We start from the raw sequence: 18,906 nt of genomic DNA, 5'->3' as shown, positions 1-18,906 counted from the left end.
CCTTCAAAGCCTAGGATTACCAGGTGAACTGTTGCCTTCAAAGCACCTTACATTGTAAGTTTGTTAGTCAATACATTCTGACATAGAAAGACACAAAAATGTTTTTCTATGTTTCTGGAATAGTGTTTCTGAAACAACAACAAATCAAACATACATCCTCAACTTGTTTTCCAGCCTCAAGTCTTCTTATGGCCAGCATGGTCACAAAAAGAAGGAAAGATAATCTAATCCTTAAGAAAGGCAAACAGAACTAGATCAATGCCTTTCCAGACTGTCTCCCAGGTCAGTTAACATTTTTATGAGGGAATACACGTATTCTGTTGTGCTTTGAATGTATCCACATCAAAGTCTATGTGTCAGAAACGTAGCCCCCAGTTCAGAGTTCATCTGGAGATGGGCCTTTTGGAAGCATAATGGTTATTGTTGGCTGACAACTTCACACAGCTGGGAAGGGGGACCTCAGTTAAAAAACTGCCACCACCAGACTGGCTCTGTGGGGGCATTTTATTGATTGCTAATGGAGGAGGGTCTAACTCACTGTGGGTGATGCCACCCTGGGAAGGTGGTCCTGGCTGGAGTAAGACAGCAAGCAGCATTCCTCCATGGCTCCTGCTTTAAACTCTTACCTGGGATTCCCTTGATGATGGACTGTAATCTGTAAAGCTAAAATGATTCCTTTCCTCCCCAAGTTCTTTGTGGCTAGTGTCTTATCACAGTGACAGAGAAACAAACTGGGACAGGAAATAATGGTGACCAGCGATCTCAGAGGAGGAGTCCCACAGTGGGATTATGGCTCTGTGAGGATCATCAAAAGCCAGCATGTTTCTTTCTCTTGTGTTAGGCCCTTGTGAGTAGGCCCTCAACATAAGCTGGACAACTCAGCCTGGAGCTGTGTAACAAGTAGATCCCTGATCATACCTCATTCCTTTCTAGCAGCACATCAGTACAGTGGCAGCCTCTTGCTCCTTCTGAACTCACAGCTACGGTTCCCTGCACTTTTCCATGCTTAAGTTGATGCTGCTCACATCGCTGACTGTCTCTCTCATACATCCCATTCAGTCATCCTGGGATTTGCTGGGCCTTTCACTTCAAGCTGTATTTGTCTCAAGGTTCAGATGAACCATGAACGGTACAAGTCAGTTAAGGACTTAAGACAAAGTAAGGTGCTATTCTTGTTTGAAACAATGGTGCTTGTTTATTTAAAGACTCTCCTGATGTCCAGGGCAGGGCTGAAGGTAATCCCATAGAATCCTGTGGCAAACACTGATGTGTTATGAGGACCAAACCAGGTGCTGAGGGACTAAGTGACTGTTTTGATTTGGCTGATGCTGTGAGCACAGAGGGCTGCTGTGTGAAGGAAATGTGATGTATCCTTCACGGGATGCTACGAAAGGACAGTGTGGGGACAGTAGGAAGAAAGGTAAAAAACAGTGGCCTAGCTAAAAATAGCTCCTTAGAATCGCTGTCCAGGCTGCCTGAAGCATGACAAATGTTCTTCTGTCTCTGCAGCAGCATTGCAGGGAAGAACAGAAAAGGAAGGGGGGACAGGTGAGTTCCAAGGCAGACCCCGTGCCTCTGGTCATCCCTATAGTTCTGTATGCTGTCATTTTCAAGGGATACAACTTCTGACAAGCTCACTCCTAAGATTAGCAGGCTCTTCCTCTTTTTCCTTCTCCTCCTCCTCCTCCTCCTCCTCCTCCTCCTCTTCCTCCTCCTCCTCTTCCTCCTCCTCCTCTTCTTCTTCTTCCTCCTCCTTCTTCTTCCTTCTCTTCCTCCTCTTCCTCTTCTCCTCATCCTCCTTCATCATCACCAAACTACATCATTGTCCTTACAAAAGATTGCTAAGAAATCTTTAAGTTCAGATAGGGTCCTCACTTGGTTCCTTCAGAAGATCAAGAATGGCTAGCAAACTAGACAGGTCCCCCACCTGCCACTATCCACAGTACTTTCTCAACCCAGGACCCAAGGAACAGTCACAATGGTTACACAGCTCTGCTGGTCAGAACTGAGGCTACTTCTCAAAGATGGCATTTTTTTTTTTCCTGTCTAAAATTTTATTGAAGATGTAGGGTGAAGACATAACACTGGGTGGTAATTTTACTCCAAGTCCATTTCTTCTCCCTACCCCCAAGGCTTGAAGTCTCAGACCTATTTCAATGCATTTCACACACAATTACCTGAGGAAACATTTTACTCATTTTACTTCTAATAGCAGACAAGGTAATCAAAGCTCAGTATATTACACATACACATGAGTTCAGGACTTGACCCACAGCTTCCAACTACATGCTCCATGTTCCTTCTACTGAACACATCAGCTCTGCTTCTATTAACCACTTCACATGCTAGCTAACAAGAGCTCCTCTAAGAAAGAAGAAGAATTACCCACTCATCAAGCATGTGACTGAGAACAGTAAAGCTCCTGCCACCATTACAAACATTAAGAGAAGATGGAGGTGAGCTACTTTTGTCTTAGTTTATTTTTGCTGCTTATAACAAAATACCTTACTTCGTCCAGGCAATAATAGAAAGTAATTTCTCACAGTCTGCAGGTATGAGGGGGCAGCAGATACATGTCTGGGAAGGACATGTGCTGTTGACTTCGTATAGGCTCCTCTTGTGCTCACAGGGCTGGAGGAACAAAAGGACACTAGCACTAAGACTGTGTCCTAACATGATGGATGATAAGCACAGAACAGGCAGCTCTGAATCCTCCTCTAGAAGAGCAGGAACCTCACCATGAGGGTACAGCCTCATGACTCTCACATTTCTCTAAAGGTTCCCCTCTCGGGACCAGCACACTGGTAATTAAACTTCAGCATGAGTTTGGAAAAACCAAAGCATTCCAAACTTAGTGACTATTGTGCAGTAACCCTCAGGAAACTCTCACCCTAAACCAGCAGCCATATAAATGAAGAGTGTTAAGACAGGAGTGAGAAATGGAGAGCCATCACAGAGCTGGCACTTGAGCAGCCTGGATAAGGAAGGGAGGCAGCACTTGTGGGTTAGTTGGAAAAGAACCAGTCCTATCAGCCCTTCTTGAGATTGTATAGGAGAGCAGGGCTGTTTGCCAAATGGCCCCCAATTACTCCACAACCGTATTCCTGGCCTCATCATGGCCGCCCACAGACTGTAGAGCCCCAGAAGGCAGTCTGATCAAAGCCCTTTGCCCCAAAGACGATGGTAGTAAACTGCACCAGTTGAGCTATGACTCCTTCCAGAAGCCACAAGTAATAATGCACATTATTGCACAGGAAATGTCATGAGGTGTGTATATGAAGTGGGGAAGCTGAATATAGGCTTGTTGAGAGAAGGAAGAAACAGGACAGAATATCCAGATGTGGAGGGTCTTGGACCTTCAGATCTGCCTCAGTTCCCAAGACCCTTGCAGTTATAATTCAAATATAGTCTTAAGTAAATTCCTTCTGTCCCAAGAGAGCCAGGCTGCTACTCTGGAGAAGTACTTCTCCCAGTGAAGACCCCTTTGGGAGCCTGTGAAAATGGCAGTGATTGGGTACACCCTCTGGACAAAATAGTAAGAGATGACAGGTTACAAAGGGACATATAATCTCTACAAAAAAGAAATATGGTAGTAGATATATAGAAGAACAGTATATAAAGTATACAAAGAAGTATAGTAGTAGATATCATTTCTACTAAGAAGAAAACTGATCCTCGTCTTTAGTGACCTGCCCCCCAACAGGATTTATCCCTGTAGCATCACAGCTCTGACTAACAAGATTAAAAAGACCCCATAATGACCACATGAATAGTGGCAGTCCTGCATCCCAGAGAGACCTGTATCTACAAGCAGAACTGGCGTCGGGACATCACTGTATCATGTTTCTCAAGCCAGCCCTGGATACCTGCACTTTTCACCACTATGCACTTCTTAAGAGTCAATCCAAATACGTAAGAAACCTACAACATTTTAATTCTCTCAAAAAACATCTGTCTTAAACTTATCTCAAACCAACCTTATTTGAGGGAATTTTATTTTATAATATATCTCTATATTTCACAGTAACCTGCTACCTACTCCAAATGCAGAGTGAGCCCGCAGACAACGGGTGGTTTCTAGCTCCTCTTTCCTCTTTCTCATGCCCCAGGCTAGAAAGATTTTAAATAACTGTGTCGCATAGGAAAATAAACTTGGCACTGTAATTCTTAAAGTTGTATGAACATGGAGACTAAAGATGTCTGATGTCTCCTAAGGGAGCTGAAGGCACATACACTATGACTTAAGGTTTGTCTTCATTAGACGGACAGACCTAGCCAGCAATAATCCAGAGTCCTGGACAGCAACCTTGGGAAGTGGCCACAGTGGCACTGGCTACTAGGTTAAACTCTTGGATTACAGAGTCCCTTTAGTACATTTGGTGGTCCATAGAGGGAATCACAGTGACTTTCTAGAAAAAGGTTCTGAATAACCAACAAGAACCAAATGCCATTTTTTCCTAAGCATTGCATCCATCTTCCTGCAGGGGGACAGACTGTTATCTATAATTGAGACAAAGTTTCTCCATTTGTTGAACATTATGAAATTAGTCCCATATTCAGTAGATTATGTTTCTCTCAGACATCCTGAGATGTGCAAACACAATACCCAATTTGTTCAACAACTTGTTTATTTCGGCAAAAATCTTTCTGCTGCTCCCATGGTAGTGTGTGTCACAGTGGTGGATATCAGGCAAAGACAGAGTCCAGGCTCCTTTGTACTAGCTTCACATAGGTCTACAGAGAATTCTCACAGGGTGGTAGGCACTGGCAAGTATGAATCCAGGCAGCCATTGACTCCACACTCAGCCAGGGGGTCTTCTGATGGAGCAGAGGGAACAGGATGCTCAGGAAGGCCAACCTCTCAGGCCAGGGCTGCCGACTCACAGTGGGGTCTTGAGTCAGCTGACTGTAACCCACAGGCCAAGTCTGACTCCCAGGGCAGCCTGAGCCACAGCCAGGCCCATGCCTATACACTTTGTACAAAGGGCTGCTGTGGCAGCGGCAGAGCCAGATGGTTTGCAGAGATGAGAAGGCATACAAAGTGGAAACTTTTAACAGTCTTAATCTGAACTGGGAGACCATGGTAACCTCTGTCCTCACGACTACTTGAGAATTACCCCACAGTGAGCAGCACCGTTAAAGAATATCACTCTCTGACATGCTCCTCAGTGCTGAGGGCTGGGTTTATCTCTGGATGTGAATGGCAAATACCTGATTTCAATCAGCTACTCCACTCTCACCTCAAGTTCTAGGGACGAGGTGACATATATGTCAGAGCTAGGGTTTGGGCTTCTATGGTGCTGCTCTCCTGACAGCTTTACACCTTGGTACAAAAGAGCTGCTAGAGCACCAGCCAATTGCATCTCATCCAGACATCTTATGCAAAATCAGGAGGCAAGTGGCATGGATAGACTCCAAAAGTGGAAACCAAGTAGAAAGCAAATAGGATGAAGTAAAGAAACACATGTAACTGCTTACTTCAAAAGACCCCAACACAACAGCTTTGCTTTTACCCCAGAGCTGAAGTTTCTAATGTGAAGTGCAAAGGAAGCATCAGCAGACACACTCTGGGATAAGCAAGAGGACATCTGTTCTGAACAAGTGTAGATTTGGGGTGGGAGGCAGGACACATCTGTAATCCTAGCCACTCAGGAGGCCAAGAAGGGGGAGATCCAAGTTCAAGTTTGCTGGTGATAGAGTGAATTCATGGCCAGTCCAGGCAACTTAGTGAGACCTCATCTAACATAAAAAGCAAAATTTTGTGTAGGAACATAAATCAGTGGTAGAGTAGCAAGAGCGAGGCCTGAGTTCACTCTCCAGTACTGTAAAAACAGTTGATTCTTGGGAGTCTAGAAAAAGAAAGCTTGCTGGTATAAAAACAAGTTACTGTGAAGGAGGACCTGAGCCTCCCCACAGGCTGACTCCCAGCCTCACCTGCCAAGCTGTGCAAGTACTTGGTCTAGGAATCCCAAGGCATTCATTCAATGCAAGTGACACACAGGCATCCCAGACTCCACCACAGAGTAAAGTATTCTTCGGGACACTGCTAACCCAAGAGAAGCAATTCCTCTATGAAGGAAGATGATAAAACAGAAATAGGGAGGAGATGCTGGGATTGGAGGAGCAGGATATGAACTCTGAGGATGTCACAGAGTAACCAAAGATTAGCATGGATGTGCAGACAAGCAGGGGAGGCAGAAAAGATACCACCAGGATCAGACATGATCACAGCATGGAGACCAGTGGGTGAAGTGAAAATAGAGATTTAAAAGATGAGAAAAATAACAGCAGCAGAGTCAGATAAAGCAGGTTCTCAGAACAAACTTGTAAAGATACAACTTAAGAAAACTTCCCTAAATCAAAAGCAGGGTCAGATCTTATTTCTGAGAGGTTATACATCAGGAAGAACAGGTTACTCTTTGTTGAGAAATATCCTGATCCAGCTTTTTAGGAAACAAAAATTCCTTTAGGACAAAACCCAAAAGGTCAAGTGGCCTTGGATTTCTTTTTACTAAGTTAAACTCTCATTACAGGAAAGGGCAGGTCAAGGATGTTATGTCTGACCCAAGTGGCACTCATTCAGGTATAAACAGAATGCCAGTCTGAGCAAACCTTGCCCTTGACTGTGAACTTTAGGATATCTAAATAACCGGGAGAATGAGGCAGAAGCTGGAAGTGAGTACCAAATGCCATCACACAGAAAAAGAGAGTTAAAAAAACAAAGCAAGAAGCACAAAGTGGGACAGTGTTTAGCAGGGCAGAGTGGAAGTGCAAGGCAGTAATGAGCATGTGATGTAAGTGTCAAGACAGGAATGGTGACAGGAATGGGACAGGAATGGTGAGCTCAGTCTGTTAGACCAGATCAGGACCATCCAGCCTCTGCTATCAGGGAGTCAAGCAGGATCTTGGGAAAATGATGAGTCAGGAAGGTAAACATCTCCATTTCTCCTGCTCAAGTAACCTTGGGGCATCAACTCAGAGCTAATGTGAAACCCAAGTCTGAGGCCTTAGAACCTTCTGGCCGTGCCTGATCCTGTGGATACAACTCTACTGCCGAGATGCTCTTTTCATTCCCCCTAGAACCTGCAGTCTTTGCTGCCTTTAGCATCTTGCATGTGTCACTGTCCCACCAACAGAGGATTCTATTTGATTTCAATGTTGTTTTATGTAGGTTTTTCTTTTGATCTTTCGAGGTAGGGTCTCATGAAGGCCCTCAGTTTTCCAAGTGCTATGATTACAGACATGAGCTTTCGAGTCTGATTCCTGGAATGTTCCTTTCCCATCCCTAGACTGCTCAGAATACCTTTTCTGAGTATTTTCTATGGTGCTAGAGTGAGTGTGAGACCTCACACATGCTAGGCAGATGCCTGGTCACTGAGCTATATCCTCAGTCCTTTTTTAATTTTTAAAAGTTGGTTCTAGATCTCATTAAGTTCCCAGCCTGTCTTGAACTTACTCTGCAGCTTAAACTGAGCATAAACTTGCAGGAGCTGTGGGATTACAGGCAGGTACCATTAGGCCCTTGCCCATCATGTTTATCTGCGCACTGTCAGGATCTTCCAGATCGACTCCATAGCTGTTGTCAGCTCATTGATTGATAACATGTTTTCCCTTATTAGACTAAAAGTGTATGCAATTGTTTATTTAATATATGCCCCTCCCACTGAAAACTCCAAGAAGGCACTGTTTGGAGCACAGTAAGTATGAAGACCTGCAGTGGATATTGTGTGGAAGGTGCACTGAGGTCTGCTGAGTTCACATGGAGGCCTTTCTCCCTGCCCCATCAGCTCTGCACCTGGAGTGCGATGTGCTTAGAAACCACTTCTGAAACCAAGGGACTTTCAAACCTTCTGTTTCATATGCCTTCTTTACCAAGGCAGGAAAGGAAAATCCATTTTAGGAGCTCATTTGAGAGGTCTGATGTGAGTTTTCATAACCCTCCCCCAGGATAAAGTCAGAAGACATTGTGTCTCTGTGTGTGGGGTTTCAGCAAAACTCTGGTGTAAGTCTCCAAGTTGAATCTGTCACACAGAGATGGTAAGGGATAAAATCGGAAAGTTTTTCACTTACTTTGGATGTTCAAACTTGTCTATAAGATCAACCTTTTCCACCAGGTCTCCTCCGACTGTTCGGACAATGTCATAGAAATCATTCTCCGTGTAGCTCTCGGAGGGCAGCCAGAATGAAATGTCATTGAACACAGCAGGGTACTTGCTAAGAGGCTGGCAAAGTGGGAGAAGAAGAGATATGCACTTGTTAGCTGCTAAGAATACATTTTTCAAGGAAGGTTTCAGCTAGGCAATTAGGAAATACTTATAAAACATGATTTTTAGTTTTGAATTTTCAGAAACAAATGAATTTAAAAGATAAACCAGTATTCAAAATTAGCAAATTCTAGTTTGAATGCTACAGATTCTTATCACATTTATGTATAACATTACCATATATTTACTTTGTCACTAATGGTCAATTTACTAAAAAGCAATTTGAATATATTGTGGTTCAGCTTTTTTTATTTGAATACCCCAGAAAAAAAGTTGAAACCTAATTAACACAGGACTCGTTAATTTCCTGTGGAACTTACAAGGAAGCCATCTTAATAGGGAAATAAGTAAGAACTTGTCAAAACTGAGATTTCAATTAGTAAAGTCATTCTTTGTTATAATTTCTAATTATTAATATCAGGGACTGGGCTGATAAGCCATCATTTAGAGATTATATTTTAATTATGCTCTAAAGATGTGATAAACACAAATGTGTCATTTCCCCCATTTTATTCCACTTATTCTTGGTTTAATAATTCAGTTGTTCATCATTGTATTAAATATTTAAAATTAGCTATGAATGCTTTAAAGATGCTGCATTTGTATTCATGCCTATATGCATGTATATCATAATTATATATATAGACATACACATAGACTATATAAGTAATGCCACAATGAGAAATATTGCAGCTATGTAACTGGAAAATCCTATAGGAATATCTCATAAATCTGTGCACTTTTGAGATGGGCAGATGTATAAATTGACTTATGCTAAATTTGGTATTACTATAAACCCTTTGGTGAATCATTGATTAGAAGAAATATAAAATTTTTAAATGGCACACTCTCTGAAGGACTAAAGACTCATACATAAGTGAATATTGAACTGGAAATATCAATAAGTTGTCAAACAAATGAGTCAGTTTAGAACACACATTTCAAACTGTCACAGAGCTGTAGTGTGGCTGCTCTCTGCAGAACCTCCTGGACTCTAAGAAGCATCCTGTGCTTTTTCTCCCTAGAGGGAAGTCAGGATGCTGTAGTCACAACCAGGGATCATGAGAGCAGCTGGCACTTTTGTAGTTATGCATGAGGCCTTCCCTTTTTCTTGTACAACTCTTTCTCTCAGGAAACACTGGAGTTTAGGGAGATTAGAGAATGGGACCATAGTTTCAGTCTCAGTGAGTAGCGGAGGTACCATATATTCTTACTTATGATAAGAGGCAAGGTCACAGAGAAATTCGGGAAGGTACTTCAACAGAACATCTGTGCTAACAGCTGTGGACAAGCCCATATAGTGACAGGGTCAGGCACAATGCCTCCCTGCAAGATACTTAAAATATATAGAGTATAGTTAGTGTAGCCTAAAACCCCATGCATTTAAAATTAACAATCCACACAACTAATTGCATTATAATCTATTTTGAAGCTAAGAAACACAAGAAGTCTAAAGTACTAGTTTAACTAAATGGAATATGAAGACTGGTGATGCCAGCTTGACAGAATTGAGAATCACCTGTGAGAATGGCCTCTGGGTATCGTGGAGATGTACCTGTACCTTCACTTTGTTGAGCAGGAAGACCTGCTAATGTGCCAGGACTATTCCCATTCCCTAGAGTTTGATCCAGGGCTGTATATGGAGAATGTGAGCTGTGCAAACGTGTTCTGGGTTATGGATTTGATGTGAGCAGCTGCCTGAAACTCCCTCCACCTTGACTCCCTTCACGATGGGCTGTGTCTTTGAAGTGGGAGCTGAAATAACTTTCTCCTTAGGCTTTTTGTCATGGTATTTTATCATAGCAACAGCAAAGGGGATGAAGACAGGGAACAGTTACTTTACTAACTGGTAGGTATCAATGGGTCACCTAGTACATTTCAATAGGAATTCAACTCATGCTTTGTAAATAATGACATGAGCTATGATTCCAAAGATGTGGGCCTCCAAATGCCTAACCACTGAAATACTATGGTGGGGGTGATGAATAGCTCAATAGCTCAGTGGTAGAATACATGTCTAGTAAGAATCAGCCTCTAGCACTGACTTGTAGTTTAAGAAAAAAAAAAAAATCACCGGTGGAAGTTCCTAGACTTGATTTATAAAAGTTAACCTAAAAGGTAATGCCTAAAAGCTTATACCAATTTGCCTGGTTCTCCACAATTAAACAGATAATGTCTACTCATGATAGAAAAGCCACAGCAGCAACTATGGATAAAATGAAGTTATTTCTCAAATCTTACAACAGAAGGTGAGACCAAGGGTTCATGGTGTGGTTCTATCATTGTCTAGGGTACAGGAACTACTCTGTATCTAAAGTATTCCGGGAGACAGAGGAGGCAAGCTCGGCCCATTCTAGGAGGCTTGAAGACAGGATCAGACAAGCCCTGCACACAGTTGAAGAAAACTGTCCACCAATTTATGTTGCAGCCTACATGAAGAAGCATGTCCTTACATTAGTACAGTTAAAATGTATGTTAATATAAAGCTTAGAGATGGCCAAGAAGGGATTATTCTAAAATTACAGGAGTGATTTCAAGCCAAAATTAATTAACATGCAAAGACAAACAACCCATAATTATTTCACAAGGAGGAAGTATTTGATAAATTCATTATTAATTCATTGTAAAAGAAAAAAATCTTAGCAAATTAGAACCCGAAGTCAACTTCCTTAACCAAAGAAGGTATCCTGAAAACTGACAGCACACACCAGATTTAGCCATATAGTTTTAGGAGCATCAGCAGACGTCAAGTCTCAGAACGAGGGGGCTACTTTTACCACAGCCCTGACACACAGCAGATCACAACAAAGCAGTAAGGATGAGAATGAGGCTGGGGATGCTCAGTGGTTGGTGTTTTCAGTACCAGTATGCACATGAGGACCAGAGTGTGGACCCTAAGGCACAGAAAACAGTGAGTGGGCATGCGAACCCATGATCTAGCTAGCCGCAGAAGGTGGAGCCAGAGCCCAGAACAAGATGGCTAGCAAGATTACGCATACTGGAGAGCTCCAGATTTTATTTAGATGCCTTGACTTAATAAGATGGAGGAGTAATGAATGATGATTCCAGACATCAACCCCAGGCCTCCACATGCAAAAACATTCAAACACACACACGCACACACACACACACACACACACACACACACACACACACACATACACACACACACACACACGAAATCAAAGGGTATTAAGAGAAAACTAAAAGCTGTGAATAGAATTTCAAGAGGCAAAACTTTGTGAGTTGGAGCTGGCCTTGTATCGTTATTTAGAGACTCACACACTTAACCATGACACACACTTGTTTTTCTTTATATGATGGCTGCTGCTTGCATCGGGCTTGGAACAAAATCCTTGTTTTATTAGACAGGGTTCATCCTAGGGATCTCTACACTTTCAAACTTCATCCTTTAGAACAGGTCTCTCTAAATGCTCCTTTAGATATAATGAAAAGCTTAATATGGTATTATCATTGTTGAGCTCGAAATATTTGTATTTTATATCACTATTTTTACTTTATTCTATGGCAACGATTGAAACTTAGCACATCTGAGAATGCAGTTCATCTATGTGGTACAGGACAGGAAGATCACAGAGTTATGTGCTTCCATGACCACAGGCCCACTCTAGGCTTCCTGACTGTTCAGTGTACCTTTTAAGTTCATGTTTCACTTTTTCCTCTAAGCTACTATGCTTTGCCCATCCTTGAAACCTAGTACTCTCTGATAAATGCCCAGTGAACTCTAGTTGAATTAATTGTGCCATAAGGTGCATGTCTACATTCCAAGTTTGCCAATGCAGCTCTCCAAGTAGCAATTTTCCATGCTCTCTGGGCTACATGAGCTTGGCTTCTAAAGAGGACACAAACCATCAGAAAAAAAAATTAAATTAACTTATGCCCAAGTCCATTAACCTTACTGCATTGCTTAAGAATTCACTTTCCAGATACCGTGTACTAAATTGGACAGAAATGAGAATGTTGGCAGGCTTTTTAAAATCTCAGTTAACACACCCCCCTCTGAGTTTCATCTGTACCTAGGTGACCAGACACTTGAGAACCTTCTGCTTCTGCTTGTTTCTCAGCCTGGAGTACAGGCATGGAACAAGCCTGGCTTGAATTCTCCTATCTGCTTGGTTCACTGGTTTCCAATTGCTCTTCTATGTAAAGGATTAATTCATATGTTTGAAGGCTTTCTTGCCCTTAAATAAGAACATGTCTCTCTAAATAAATCTTTAGATATACTGAAAATATTGTATTTGTATTTTATGTCACTATTTTTACATTACTTGGCAATACATTCTTTTAGTTTTCAAATACATTCATTTAGATATCTGTATCTTTTATAAAATATATTTATATAAATATAGATATATTTCTGTACTGGGGATAAAAATCCAGCTATCATGAAACCATACCTCCAGCTTTAAAAATAACTCTTGCTCTTTTCAAATTTAATTGCATAGACATTGAAAAATAGATAACAATTAGTTATGGTTTTGTTGAAACTTGCTGTATAACACAGAAGATGGTCAAGTCTGCACATGTCTTCAGTGTGGTTGGAGACTGGACCATCTTCATTTTGGCAGAGTTCTACCACACACACACACACACACACACACACACACACACACACGCACACACACACTCACACATATGCACACATAGAGCTTCCTCTCTTATTGCACCTTACAAGTCTATATCCCTTTCATTTTATATGCTCAATTTTTCTTGACCTATCAGTTTCTAATAACAGATAGTGAAATTACCCACTATTGTCACTTCATAAACTCTCACAGTAATTCTATCAGTTTTACATCGGTTTTTGAATGTATATTGTTAGGTACATAATAGTTTATTATGTCTTCAGTAGTTGAAAGAGCTTGCTGCTCTTTCAGAACCTCTGAGTTTGTTTCCGAGCACTCACATTAAGTAGCTCACAATTACCCATAGCTCCAGCTACTGGGATCTAACACCCTCTTTCTGGCCTCCACAGGCACCTGCACTATGTGTGTACATAGTCCCACATAGGCATGTGCACATGAATAATGAAGAATAAAAATATTTAAAATTGAGTGAAATAACTAGTTTTGTGGATGTTTCTTAAAAAGATAAAACTCAAGACAGCTGTCATAAAAAACAGGGAGTGTTGGAAAGGGCTTGTTGAAGGAAATGAAGGTTTTGTCTTATTATTCCTGAGTTAGGGGTGGGGACTCATGAACCCCTCACCCCCATCCAGAATGCTCACTCGAAAGGCTTTGTACAGGCAGCAGCCATCGAGAGCACATGAGTACAGCAAGCCTGTCACATTTACAAGAGTTTCAGGGGAAAGGAGTCTGATGAAGGTGCCTTGTTTATGGCTGAGCATTTCACAGAGGGTCTCTGCTCTTTGACTTGTTGTGAGTTTTGTTTTAACCATCATCTTGAACAAAAAACGTCTCGTGAGGTCGGAGAGCCACACTAATCTACACATGGGCAGCCAGATATCAATGTGCAGGCCGGTCTGATGCCCTGTCCATTTAGAGAATTATGTTTGCTGAAATACATTTCACAGCTTTTTCTGTCCTAGAAGAAAAACTATTCGGATATTTTTTAAACTGATCATTCCAGAAGAAGGCAGATGAGGAGCTACTGAGCTACATGACAGCTTGTATTGTGTAGGGACATGGAAGGCACATGTAGTTGCTACAGGGGTAAGATGAGGTGAGAAAAACAAATTTGTTACCTCAGCAGAATGATAATTACAATGTTTACCTCAGGGACCAAGTGGAAGCTTGTTAACAATCCACCATTTCAACATCTGAGAAGAAAACAACTGAATTATAGAAGGGTCCCTAAGTATAAGGGTTTTCAGAACCCCGCTCTGTAGTGCACCTCTCTCCTCTGTCATGGAATCAGGAACAGGAGAACCAATACAAAGAGGAACTTGTGCTGCCTCTGTGTTGTGCGTAGCACAGGCCTCCCCTCTGCCAATGCCATCTGATGGCATTTGTCCGTACCATAAAGCTAACCTACAAGCAGAGCAAAGTCTTCCACCTTTCTAGGTATCAACATCCTTCTTACTAGACTTTCCTTTTCTTTCTGTGACAAAACAGCTCAAATGCTAGAAAAGGAGGACTGGCTGGTTTTGGCTCAGTCTCAGAGGTTCCACTCCATAGCTTCCTGACCTTTGGGCCTGTGTAAGGAATGGCAGAAGAAAATAGAGAAGAAAGGCGCTCACCTCACGGCAGCCATGGAACAATGAGAGACAGGAAAGGCTGGAGCTCCAGCATCTCTCTCAAAGACACTTTATATGGCCTAACTTCCTCCCTCCTAAACACTATGTCCCAGCAGCATCACCAGCTGGGGGTCACATTAGTGACACCTGGGCCTTTAGACTGTTACCTCATAGCACCTGCATTTCTCTTTTGCTCTCTTTGACAAATATCCTTGAATAGTTTTTTCCCCCAATAAAAGTCTCAGCATTTTCACATCTAAAGCCCCCTGCACTTAAATAATTTGGCAGTGCACAAACTGGGTTGTGGTTGTTTTGCCTCAGCATTTTGAAAGTATTTCCTGGTACCTATTAGTAATGATGACAAGTCGGCTGTCAGTTGGTACTATTCCTTCACAGGTAATGTGTCTCTCCTTCCTGACAGTTTGGAAGGCTGCGTCTTTATCCCTAAGGCTCTGCAGTCTGCCTCTGATGAGGGAGAGTATGCATTTATCTTTATTTATTCTGCTCCGTTTGCAGAGCAAACGTACTCTCAACCAGAGAGCCTGGGTCTTGTTCTAATTCTGAAAGATTTCAGCCACTGCTGCTCAGTCATTCTTTTCATTGTTTTCTGGAACAGCATCAGGACTGTCTGTGGCCACTCCTGAATCTGTCTTCCATTTCTGTTAAGTGACCTGAGGTTTTTAATCCATGTCTGCACTACAGGTGACTTTTTCAATAGCTTACCTACTTCTCCCTTACGGGAGACTCATAGCCCTGCTTACTTTCCCTCTGTGCTTCAGTGAATCTACAACGGGTTTCTGAGACTCCAATTTCCTCTTCTCACCACTATTCGTACTTCATGTCTATGGTTTTGTCCTCTACTAACAACTTCCGGCCAGTTTATTTGTTTTACAGTTACATTTCCTCCATCACTCCGTCTTTTGAAGATATGAGGCATGTGTTTTAAATATTGCTTTTGACTTGACCTCAATTAAAACCTGACTGTACAGCCAGGCGGTGGTGGCGCACGCCTTTAGTCCCAGCACTTGGGAGGCAGAGGCAGGCAGATTTCTGAGTTCAAGGCCAGCCTGGTCTACAGGGTGAGTTCTAGTACAGCCAGGGCTACGCAGAGAAACCCTGTCTCAGAAAAACAACAAAAACAAAACAAAACAAAAAAACCTGACTGTTCATTCACAAGGCTGACAAGCTAATGTAGGTCACCCCAAGAAATATATGATGTGTGGGCACACTCTTCCTGGCTGAGAGACTGCTCTGAATGTTCTGTCACTCTTCTTGGCCTAGAGTCCTGTGGTTCCTTCACTTGCAACTCCAGGCTTTAAGGGGAGGTGGCCATGGTGATCTGGGTCTCTGCCCAACGGTCCCTGCTGATGAAGCTGTGCCCACTCACATCATCCATGATAGAGCAACAGTGAATCAAGACTCCACATAAGCTAGAGGCCACACCTGACAGTAGTTCTGAGCAGAGTACAGGCTCTGGAATAGAAAGCCACACTCGGCTTGTCCAGTTCTAGTGCACTATAATGGCTACACTATCACCACCACTGTGATAGCTCTGGAGCACACAGCATTTTCAGATTCATGCTCTCTGCTTTGTGTTTGAGTTTGTCTCTTGCCCATAACATATATGGCTTTTAAAGTGGGGTAGTGGGACAATGACTTGTCTTTAATTTTCTCTTTTTAGATTTTAATCAGTTCTGTGTTTCTGGAACAGACTAAGAAGTGCAGCCTATAAAGCAGCATCAACTGGACCATTCCTTCATGCAACAGCCCTCTCTGTTGAGTAAGAGGGCACACAGCTCTGCAAATGTGAGATGTAAGTCATCTTTCCATAAGAACTTATTTTCACAAATCCAGACATTTATACAACGCTTCTAAGATTGACAAGCCCAGGGATTTTGACAGCTTGCAATAAGAACTAAATCGATGTGTGTGCTGGTTGGTTTGTCAACTTGACATGAACCTAGTCTTACATGAGAACAGGGAATCTTTTTTTGGGAAAATGTCTCCATAAGACTGGCCAGTAGGCAAGTCTGTGGGGACAATGTCTTAAGCACTACTCAATGTGTGAGGGCCCAGCCCACTAAGCAAGCAAATCAGTGTGTGGCTCTCTTTCACGGCTTCTGCTTCAGCTCCTGCTTTGCTTGTGTTCCTGACCTGACTTCCCATTATGGACTTGTTTGGAAGTATAAGATGAAAGAAACCCTTGCTTTTGGGCATGGTGTTTTATCACAGCAATAGAAATCCTAAATCAATGTGCAATAGTCACAATTGAGGCATGCACTTCAAGTATAGATTTCTGGGATGACTATACCAAGGAAATGAAATCTAAACTTGTACTTTGCTAATAAATCATATTTACATGAACACATGTGAAGAATATAACTAATTATGAAAGTAGTAATCAAAGCATCACTATGGTCTTACAGTAGTTATCAGACATGTTTACTTTAAAGTCCCCCTTTTGGGTATAGGAGAGATAGATGATCAGTGGGTGAGAGTACTTCCAAAAGAAACAATAGACCCTGAGTTTGAATCCCCAGAACCTACACAAAAGCCATCTATATTAGTCAGGGTTCTCTAAAGGAACAGAGCTGATAGAGTGAAAAAAACAAGCAAACAAACAAAAAATAAAGGGGATTATTAAAATGGCTTAATTCAATATCACTGGTATATTTATAAACTTGGGGAAATCCTTATTTAACACAGATACACACGCAGGAAGAAATCATAGGATGCTAACAACAGAGATTGGGACCACGTGTCCACAAGCAAAAGAATGCCACAGATGAAGAGAGGCAGCAGAGGCCAGAATAGAGGCATGGACTAGATGCTAGAAGTTGTCAACCCAGTGACAGCTGACTTGTAGAGTTCCAACTCTGAGATGATGCGTATCTAATGTTAGACTGCCCTATCTAGTTGCTGATTATGTTACAACTATGATAGTTAATCTCTGCCAACTTGATGGCATCTTTAGTCACCTGAGAGACTGGTTAGGTTAGACTCTTAGGTTAGTTGAGATAGGAAGACCTATGCATTATGGGTGTGATCATTATGTGGGATGGAATCCTGAACTGTATAAGAGAAAGCCAGCTTAGCCAAGGCACTCTTCCCTCTGTTTCCTGACTGTGGATACACTGTGACCAGCTACTGCAAGTTCTGGGCACCAGGACTTACTACCATGTTGGTCTTGACTTTAAAATTGTGAACATAAACCCTGTCCTCCACAAGTTGCTTTTGTCAGGGCATTTTATTACAGCAACAGGAAGAGTAACTACGACACCCCATTCACCCTATTTGATTTTGCTGTGGTCCCTTTCAGAGGGAGTGAGCAGCTATGGCTTGTCTTTTTTCTGTGCCTGCATAAGGAAACACTATCCAAGTCTCTAGATAACTGGCTGGGTCCTTTCCTGCCAAATCAAGACCATTCCACAGTGGTGAAGATAACACGAGTGACATTCATGAACACACATACAGTAGCTTTTTGGCTAAAATGTTGATTTGGGCAGCTCAATGGACATATAAGTGAAATAGATGTGTATGGCCAGTTTTGAATTTTAAGTTTGCCAAGGATAGGTGTAAAAGGTGTAAAGGTGAAATTCTGTTTAACAATCCTCTGGTACACTGGTTAATAGCACTCATGTACACTGGTTAACAGCACTCTTATGCATTGTTCAACAACATTCTTGTGTTGTATTCTTTTTAACAGCACTCTGGTACACTGTTTTAATAGCATTCTTGTATACTGTTTTACAGCACTTGTGTACACTGGTTAACAACACTCTGGTATACTGTTCTACAACACTCTTGTACTCTGTTTAACAGTGTTCTTGTACACTGTTTAACAGTGTTCTTGTACACTGGTTAACAGTGTTCTTGTACACTGGTTAAGAGCACTCTTGTACACTGGTTAACAGTGTTCTTGTACACTGGTTAACAGTGTTCTTGTACACTGGTTAACAGTGTTCTTGTACACTGGTTAAGAGCACTCTTATACTGCTTGGTACTGGTGTCAGACTCTTCTCCCACATACAAAATACAAAGGTGTCCAGACTCTGCTGAGGTTATACTTCTTAAAGCTCTCTTGTTTTCATTCTATAATAAAATCACAATCTCTAGCTTCTATGAATATATCTTAAATGAAGGGACCAGCACACAGTGAGCAGCTCGTCCCCAGACCCTGGATTAGGCACAAAGCACACCCATACACCTATTTTCACAGAGAGATCCTTTATGAAGTGGGGAAGAAAAGTGGCTGATCTCTGACTCTGGTAGAAAACAGCAGCAAATGACATTGCAGGTGTGACTTTAAGAAGGAAAGAGGGGAGATCTGTGTTAAAATGGGCTAGGATGTGGTGGTATGTTCTGCTTGGGCAAGTTAATTAGAGCAGCCCAACGGGGACTTTGATTGCTGGACTTCATTTTTTT

General features: G+C 42.0%; 1 protein-coding gene across 5 annotated transcripts in view; it reads right to left on the bottom strand.

Moving 5' to 3' along the window:
- Window positions 1-18,906, bottom strand: part of Fars2 (phenylalanyl-tRNA synthetase 2, mitochondrial) — a 440,651-nt gene that overhangs the window by 121,271 nt on the left and 300,474 nt on the right. For all 5 annotated transcript variants that reach the window (XM_031359625.1, XM_031359626.1, XM_031359624.1 and 2 more), the window contains one exon: window positions 8,071-8,222. In XM_031359625.1, coding sequence (XP_031215485.1) covers window positions 8,071-8,222 — 152 coding nt within the window. The remainder of the gene's footprint in view (window positions 1-8,070; window positions 8,223-18,906) is intronic.

The sequence above is a fragment of the Mastomys coucha genome, unplaced genomic scaffold, assembly GCF_008632895.1.
Source record: "Mastomys coucha isolate ucsf_1 unplaced genomic scaffold, UCSF_Mcou_1 pScaffold7, whole genome shotgun sequence".
Classification (NCBI taxonomy): Eukaryota; Metazoa; Chordata; class Mammalia; order Rodentia; family Muridae; genus Mastomys; species Mastomys coucha.
Note: the sequence above shows the minus strand (reverse complement) of the source record. Positions and strands in the feature narration are given on the sequence as shown.